This window comes from Zootermopsis nevadensis, unplaced genomic scaffold (genome assembly GCF_977971745.1).
Source record: "Zootermopsis nevadensis isolate Lab colony 2312 unplaced genomic scaffold, Znev_1.0 Znev_ptg000007l, whole genome shotgun sequence".
Lineage (NCBI taxonomy): Eukaryota > Metazoa > Arthropoda > Insecta > Blattodea > Termopsidae > Zootermopsis > Zootermopsis nevadensis.
This window is the reverse complement of record NW_028259139.1, coordinates 15,277,806-15,287,094: the sequence shown is the minus strand read 5'-3', so window position 1 is coordinate 15,287,094 and position 9,289 is coordinate 15,277,806. Positions and strand designations below refer to the sequence as shown.

The 9,289-nt window shown below is 44.5% G+C and overlaps 1 protein-coding gene across 1 annotated transcript; it reads right to left on the bottom strand.

The window, feature by feature from the left end:
* Window positions 1-2,599: 2,599 nt before the first annotated feature.
* On the bottom strand, window positions 2,600-8,007 carry LOC147874640 (uncharacterized). Its single transcript, XM_087344448.1, has 3 exons — window positions 7,445-8,007; window positions 5,545-5,927; window positions 2,600-3,706 (listed from the first exon to the last, which is right to left on the bottom strand). The coding sequence occupies exons 1-3, from the start codon at window positions 7,892-7,894 to the stop codon at window positions 3,169-3,171; spliced, it is 1,371 nt and encodes a 456-aa protein (XP_087200574.1). The 5' UTR covers window positions 7,895-8,007; the 3' UTR covers window positions 2,600-3,168.
* Window positions 8,008-9,289: the final 1,282 nt, after the last annotated feature.

Here is a 9,289-nt window from a genome sequence, read left to right as displayed (position 1 = left end):
CTTTCCACGTTCAAAATGTTTCCCTCGTCACGTTCACTAATATTATGCGCATAAAAGAACGACTTCACTTTTGGCAATGCTTCGGCAAAACTCGGCACAGCTTCGGGCTCGCATTCGTCGTCCTCCTCTTCCTCACCACTCCAACCCCCTTCGCGGACAATAACAGGAAGAATGGAAATACTATTACTGCCGAACTCAACGAAACGTAGCTGTAGAAGACCCTGAACCGCTGGAAACGAGATGAACCAGAAGAATGAAAAGTGCCGCCAGCCTTTCCTTTGTACTTGTAATAAAAGCATTTGTGAAGAAATTCACACTGCACATGCCATCTGGCATCGCTGGAACGAAATATGAGTGCACCCTAATTAAACTCGTAAAATTTCTGACAATGAGCACCGCCATTCGCTCCAACTATAACCTCTGCACCGCTCCCCCTCATTCCAAAAGAATCTGTGCTGGTTGGGCGACATAACAGGTTACCGCTACTGTGTATTCCAAAAACATTATTCGTCTTTCGGTATTAATTTATCTCAAAACCCAGCATTTTAAATTCTAAAAACATCGCGTAAATTTCGTTATAATTTCTCAGAAACGATCATTGCGGGAAAATTGTGGACCGGGACTAGGATTTTTGAACGATCGATGCGATAAAACGATAGAAGCGAGAAAATGTAACATTATTTTATATGGGATGTATCCGGGACCGAACAAAACCGATGATGCATCCGGGAAAACGATAGTTCCGGGAACGATGGATAGAGGTTTCACTGTAATTCAAAAGCAAACCTTTTGAAGCAGGAGACTCAGAGTCTAGCTCGTGTACTTCGGATCCTGTTCAAAATGCACGGCGATGAAACGAGGCAGGACGCGTGGCCGACCATCCAGCAGCGCGTTATTGTGGTATGTAGCGAAGCATCGGAGTACTTTCTGTGCCTCCGATACGAGGCTCACCCTGATTCTTCTCCTCCTGGTCCTTAGAAGGACATTCAAGACATCTGATATCAGTGTAGGATAAAACAAAGCTGTCCCACTACATGCCATTGGGCGAGGAGATATAGCTCTTGCTCATTCCTGACTTTGGCACTAGATGGGGGTGAGTGGTCAGCATCACACCCCAGCCACACTTTTCTTCCGGGAAGAGGACCCCTAACACTCATTGGGTAGGAGGCTGAGTGGACCTCAGAGCTGGTGTGGATGCAGAGGCTGAAATGAAATTCCTTTGCCTCTGCTGGGCATTGAACCCCAATCATATAGTCTCTATTCACACACTGCAATGACTGAGCTACCCTGGCTGCCATATTTTATAGAATATTCTGTTTTATTATGTCATTGAATGTATCACTTTAATTTTTGTGGTTTTGTGGCACCCAACCTGGTTTCATTCCTGTTGCAGTTGCTGGATGCAGTCACTATATCAGAACTTTCAGTCTGAAAATTGTAGCTCATTTTAAATTGATAATTTTATTTATTTTCCAGTTTGCAGCTCATACATCCAGTTGCTATCCCCTCCTCTGTCAAATTACGTGTTTTGACTTGGAACCGGAACTTCGTCCTGTATCACGCCAATTCTTCTCGTTTATCAGACCAGTTTTCAACATTGCGCTGGGAAGTCGGTCAGGGAGCGTACCGTGATGCTGTGGGACTGGGCGAACTTGTACTCGCCCATCATTCATTACCAGCTGGAACACCCTGAAAACTTCAATTTGGAGATGTCGTGCCCTTCACTGAATCTAGGTCATGATGATGTGAATGACAGGGAGGGTTGAGCCTGACCTCACAGCTTTAAAACATTGTTTGAAAGTTGATACTTTTATGCTGCCTTCAGTTAATCATCCTTCCATCTGTGTATCAGACCTATCTGTCTTCAAGCTCTCTCCTTGAGTCGTTCTCTGCCCGGCGGACACACGCAGACTCTCCGCCCCATTGCCTCATGAAGGCCTCGAAGCCAGCGACTCCATATATCGCGGAGATGGCAGAGATAGGTCACTCAGAGCCATGAGGCATGGCTCAAAATTTCTACACATTAACTTTTCTCAATTTGCCTACTGAATGTAGTACGTCCCATCTTGGTTTTCCTTCAAAGAAACTCAGATATTCCCTAGGCCTACCTGAAAATGACTCGACGTTTCGGTAGCCGTGACGTCGATATTGGTGTCCTGCATCCACTCAGTTTGGATGTCAACGATCAACTGCCGGTCCTCTAACTTTCGTCGTATCATGATTTGAATTGTAACATTGGGAATCAACGAGCTTTCTAAAGGGAGAAACGCCACGAAAACTAAGCAGAAATGACACGTCCATGATTAGGTAATTGAGCCAGGAAATGAACTCTATTCCACGTGGAAACAAAGCACCGGGTGTTCCATGAGAACTAAATATTATTCACGTGCATCTCACTGCATCTAATGCAGGCATACTCTGTACAAAAATAAGTAGAAACACTACAATATGGCTGACACATTTCAAAAGTCCACGCTTCGCCACTGCATGCACATACAATGGGAATTTAAGCCTGTTGGTGGAATGCATTGAAACTGACACATGGAAATGCAATGTGAATCTTTGTAAACATCTTTTGTTTTTATTTGCTCTCTGCTTAAATTCTATTTACATTCAGGAATTTGTATCATAATGGACTAAACAAAGAAATCAGTACTGAGATACACTTAAGCAAAGAAACTGTATTAATTATGTAGGATTTGAGGTTTTCAGAGCGGTGAGTCTGAAGATTGCTGTCTTCTGGGGTTTTGAGCCGTGTAGTCTGGTGGATTTCCACCGACGTTTTTGAGGTACATGCTGCCTTCATCATCTGGGCGATAAATATACACCACTAGACACGCCCACGCTCTCTTATTGGTCGCCAACGACGCCTGATTTGCTCTGATTGGCTCGGATCAGGCTACTCCGGTTACTCTCCGGTCCCTATAAACCTGGCCCTTTCCGCTCGATTGGCACATTCATCGTCCTGATGACGGAGGCCGCAAGGACCTCTGAAACGTCGGTGGAAATCTACCAAACTACACAGCGCAACAACCCAGAAGACAGCCATCTCCTGTATTAATCATTTTTTGCTAGAGCTTATAATGTGTTGAAACGTAGAAATTAGGCCAATTGCAAGAGACGCAGAGCATTTTATGGAAATTTTCAAAAGGAATTTAGTTCTGTGATTCACCTGAAGCGGATTTGGCGATAACCGTTCACGACTAGAGGTTTCCTCGAAATGTATGATAAGGAGTTATTAGAAAATCTTATTGGTGCCAGTCTTAAGGATGAGTGAAGTTCCATGTCAGTGTTCAGGTCCATTTTAGAGGATTCTGGAACATTAACTACGCCGTCAGAAGAATCAGTTTCGTTATGAGAAGTGAAAAAATCCAGATTAAAATAATCGAAGAGCTGAACGGTTGGAGATCTTTGTTTGCGGATATTGCGTTTGTAGACAGAGAGTTTCATGGTTCCATAAAAGAATAAATAGCCATTATTCTGGTGATTCTCATTGTAAAGAGAAGGTACAATGTATTTTAATGCTAACATGTAGGGTGGATTCAGAAATAGCAGTTCTTTTTCGTGGTGAATCTTCTCGAGGAAGAAATGGTTCCTGCCGTCGATTAGTTGGCGCATGCGCAGGTATATCGGCCTTGGCTCTTCGCTCCACTGATTAGGTTGAGCATGAGATGAAGGCAGGCAATCGAACCACGTGTAAGGCGTCCTGTAAAAATCATTGTGCCGTGATCAGTGCAGGGAATTGAACTGGGTGCAAAATTCCAGCGACCTTCGTCTACGTCACACGAAAAGGTCAAAGGGGACGAAGGCGCCATGTGCTCTGTTACTTTCCCTCAGACTCCCCTACCCAGATTTCTGGATTCCAAAGAAATTTCTTTTTCTGTTTGTAACTGCAACAAAGCTCGGAGATATTTTGCGGAAATCAAGCTCAGGCCATGCATGAGTCAGAGGTCCGTGGTCTAACTTGTGCTCTAATAATTTTCATAAGACAAATGTTGTGATTGTATGTAACCCCACTCTGACATCGGGAGGCTCCCACCTAGCAGAAACTGCACCCCCGAGGACAGTGGGTTATCGTACTGTGTCAAGCACAGAGAATCACCGTACGCTATTCAAGATTACAGAACCTCATAACCTGATAAAGCGTTGCAAAATACCCGAAGAACGCACATAAAAGTTCAAGAACAACAATTTTCACTATAACAGATTCTTGATATGCCAAATGTTCCAAAATCCTTTCGAGGAATCAGATTTACAAAATGAAGTACCCGTTAAAGACTTTCGAAATTATCGTCCAGTGGGGGGCTGGGGGTGGCTGGGCAAAGGCCCATTTTGTCCACCAGGTACTTCAAATGCTTTTCGGCACGGACACATGCCGCTATTTTTTTGGAACACCAAGTGCAAAGACAGACAGACATAAAGGAACGCGCTACCAATAGCTTATCCTTTTGAAGTGCTATGCTTAATGTCTGTCGGCAATCGGCTGGGATTCTTCAAACAAAAGCCATAAAACAGTGGACAGTCGTTCATGGAGGTTTCGCTTTTACGGGGTCTCACGAGAAACTCAGCAAGAAAAACCTCGATCAAGGTAACCGTCTCCGGGTTGAGATCAAGATTTGATATTTCTTCTTGCTTACGCAAATTCATTCTCGGCAACGAACAAGGGGATTCAGAAGAAACAGGAGAATTGCTCGGTCCATTGAAGTGAACAGACGATTGCTCTCGGCTGGGATAAACGTAGGTTAGAGTAATGTGCGTTTACGTAATTTCCGAATTACTTCTAACTAAACAAGTCGTAACTGACGGTATCAGTTTCGGGTTGAGCAATAATTTATAGCACGGCGAGAAAGAAGCATTTTTACTGTAAAACTTTTAAGGTTTCTCTTGAGCTTTCCTTCCGCTTTGAACACAGAAGATTGTACCAAGCATCCAAAAATATCGTAAGAATAATTTAGACCTTTTTAGGAGCTCCGGGTTTGTAGCGGATCGACTCTGAGTATCTTCAATATTCTGATTTTGCCATTGGACCTTACCCTGAAACGAGGCCTTCTCAAGAGTGTTTTGCAAAACCATTCAAAACTGAAAGCATACGAATACAATCGCACAGCCACAGTGCGTTGGACCTATTTTGCGAGCGCTGTCAGTCAGCCACGCGTGAAGGACACATATCCACTGCGATCTCTGGAGATCGACAAACTAACTCAACTCCCTGGTAGGAGAAACCGCAGGTCCAACGCCGACAACACCAAAGTCCGAAACCGGCCACGATCCCGCGCCAAACTTCGTCCATTTGTCATCCTCACAGCCCACCTCCCTTCGATCCATCTTGATATTATCCTCCCATCTCCTTCCTGGTCTGCCCAGTGGGCTTCTTGCAGAAGGATTCCCTTCCAAAATTCCGTATGCACCCCTTGACCCCTACCCCCTGCGTGGGTGGAGTCCGACAGTGTTGTTAATTCGCAGTAGAAACTTAAGATGGCGAGGTCTTTATTGATTAAGGGATTTCCCTATCGCGGGGCCCCAGGTTAATGTGCACTTCCTTACCTATAATGAGCCTCGATGTGGCATTCCGTTCCATTGACTGTCACCGCCTCTTCATGTGGGGTCATCCAGACATGTTTCAGCACCAAGCTAGGGCAAAGGTCAATAACATTTGCCCCAGAGATGGAATAATCGCTTTTAAATTTCTCAGTTCTTTCCTTGACGTTGTCCATGAATTTCGAGATCAGACTAAAGAGAGAGATGACTTTGTTTTCCCTATCTGGGTTAAGCATGGCTACCCCCAAGAGGGTTGGCGAATTGTGGGCCAGTCGTAGGAACCTGAGGAACCCGTCCAGCACACTGCCGGCGTAGAAGCACCCCGGAAGTCCAGAGCCGGAGTAAGGGCTGTTAATGTGTCTCCAGGTGACGGCTCTGACCACGCGGTACTGCAAACAAACAGGGCAACTGTCAGACCGACCACATCGGCTGTCAACTTAAGTAACGATGTCTCTGGTTTCCTTCAGTTCGCAAGTATTAAATTCTGATGCCGTTATTCAAGTCATGAGCAGCTGTTTACAAACTCTGCAGTTGGTATGTCGTCGTTTAAATCATCGACGAATAAACAGAGGCTGTTGCTTTGGGTGGTTTTACTGTTCATACTATTTGTAGCCGACTCTTCTTTATAAGGAAAGTAAGGAGAACGGAGACCGGTGGAGGGCCTTGGTTAATTCGGTGATGAACCTTCGATTACATAAGCCATCTGATTAGTTAGAAAAAGGTTGCAATTTTAAGCTGACGATGTGGAAACAAGGAGGAAGCATATGGGAAATATCACTTCCGTTTTATGAGTGATTTGGTTTCCGTGTTTCTAACTAGTTACTTAGCTAACTAGATGGCTTACCGAACCCGAAGGTTTATCACCGAATTTACCAAAGCCCTCCACCAGACCAACAAAATCCAGTCTCCTTTAACTCCTATCTCCCATGGATCCCGCCTGACATTATCCTCCCATCTACGTCTAGGTCTCCCCAGCGGTCTCTTCCCCTCGGGCTTCCCAAATAGTGGACCCAACCAACCAGATGGCTTACCGAACCCGAAGGTTCATCACCGAATTTACCAAAGCCCTCCACCGGACCAACAAAATCCAGTCTCTTTCAACTCCTATCTCCCATAGATCCCGACTGACATTATCCTCCCATCTACGTCTAGGTCTCCCCAGAGGTCTCTTCCCCTCAGGCTTCCCAAACAATACCCGGAGCACACCTCTTGTCTTATCCATGCGCGCTACATGCCCCGCCCATCTCATTCTTCTCGACTTAATCACCCTAACAATAAAGATGGAGGAGTACATATTTTTAAGTTCGTCATTATGCAGTTTTCTCCACGCCCCATCGTCTTCCCTCTTAGGCCCAAATATCCTCCTCAACACCCGATTCTCAAACACCTGCAATCTGTGTTCGTCCCTCTGAACGAGAGACCATGTTTCGCACCCATACAGGACAGTGGGCAGAATTATTGTTTCGTATGTTTTAATCTTCAGGTTCTTAGAAATCAGACGGGAAGACAAAATATTTTGAACTGAGAAGTAGCAATTTCGTCGTGAATATAATTTTGATTCGTCATTGTTTTTTAACAGTATCAGAACTGTAACCTGATTGTCGACCAGTTTCTAGGTCGCTGACAATTTACTCTGGTCGATTAAACGCTCGACGTCGCGTTCATTGCTGTCGTAAACCACGTGCACTCTTAGCTTCGTGTTCATGTGACGAGCAGTCCTCGGCCTTGAGAAGTTTTCAGGAACGCGTCTGAACCTGCCCCGTCTCGGTCCGCGTCAAACAACAGGAGTTTTAGAAGAAGAAATGTTAAAACCCTCGTCAACACTATTAAGGTTTTGTTCGTGACTCAGTGCGCTTCAATTTCCTGCGAGTTGTTACAAAGATTCGGTCCTTCCCCGCTTTCTTACCCGACGTTTCATAAGCAGCAGCGCGATGTAATGTTGATCCATTAGCAGTTGTTGTTCAGTTGGTCGACCTTGTCCTACACGGAGCAAGTGATTCACCCTAGCTGATCTGAAAGGCTGAGTCTTTACCAGAAGTTCTTCCAATGTTCGACCTTCTTCAAAACGAGACACGGCGTCCACCATAGCTCGATCAATCTTGGGCCCCAATGTCGAGAACCCCCGATTGAGAAGTAAAGTGGCGACTTCGCAGAATCGTCTGCACACTGGCCTCACTCGTCTAGCCAAGAAATCGTAAGAGCAATGTTCGAAAATGCGAGCCAGCACCGATGGCGGCAAGTCCGTGATGTGCAGTCCAGAGGATTTCTGTTCCTGTTGACTGCAGGCTCCAACTTTATCCGGCCGGTCGTTCCGACGTTTAAGTTTTGACTTGATACAGTGAATAAACTTGTTCATCCCCACGAAGGTTTTATGACCAAAATATTCCTGGTGGTTAAAATATTTTATCTGAGTAAAATATTCACGGTCTCCGATTAATCGCTTGTTCACGTTTCTCGCCACACAAGACGTCAACAGGCCGTTGCTAAGAGACAGTCAACAATGAGACAGAGCCAACAATGAGAAGCAGTAATTATAGTACAACAATGCACTGACGTCATATCTCGCAGTTTACACATCCAACAATCAGTTTGATCACCGAGTTATGTATTGTCGTAAGGGTACAACGATCCTGAACCAACTGCATCAGTTATTTAACACCGTATAATAGGAGAACATTATCTCGTTCGGTAGAATTGAAAGGCTTTGACTTAAATCGTTCCTTCGTTGACTTTTTCAAGGCGGGCTACGTACTGCGAGGAAGACCCACTATGAAACCCGTCAGTTAGATTAGGCGAGAGGCTTAAATCGGCCACACCCAGAAGCACTGCCGAATTTAAAATCAAGCGGTCTGTGTGTCAGCATCCACTTCAAAACGCAAAAATGCAGAAGATGATTAAAGTTTTCTGCGAACGAAGTCTTGGAATCTGGAGCAGGGTTTTCTTGTCTGAGTCCGAACTTGAGCTCCAAATCGTGTTGCATGCGAAGATGCAAATGCAGGGCTTTCATTTGTATTTTGATGTAGTGTCTTCTTAAGCATTGAAACTGTGTCCAAACATATCAACTGCATGGATATTGTAAGCGACGTGATCAGATAGTTTTTAGTCCGACTTCCTGAGAAACGCGACTCTCCCTGCTACGTCCCAATTCCTTTCTGTTTCAGGGGTGTTCAATAGGCATTTCACGCACCGAAACCCAAGGACACATCGTTCATTCTTGAAAGGAACTTTGATTTGTATCGATTCGTAATTCAAGAGTCTTTGTCACATGTAGTTTACACGTGCTAACAAACATAATCTGTCCATCTCTCATGAAAAATTGTACATTAAGATTCCAGTTTACGTTTTGTCTTTGAAACGAAGACATTACATTAGTTGTTTTGACGTAAATACGTCTATACGGAAGGGCCATTCGGCAAACAAGTGGAAGGAAAATGTGTAAGATCCATATGAACAATGTGTAAGTATGGACCGACAACAATAGTCAGCTTGCGTGCATTGTTATGTTACCTAGGAAACGTCATCTGTTTTCTCGGCATTGTTGCATTAGTATATATTGCGCAGGCCTCCGCTTCTTTGGTTGGTGACAGTGAAATATTAAATGTGTTCTTTATCAGTGAGTGGCAGAGTTAGCTTCTTTGGTTGCTTTGAGATATAAAAGCTTTTGTGCTGGTAAAACGTTTTAGAAAATAGAAAGTGCTTATCTTATATAAGAATTATTAAGAAATCTGTGACGTGGACGTCGTGGTCTCTT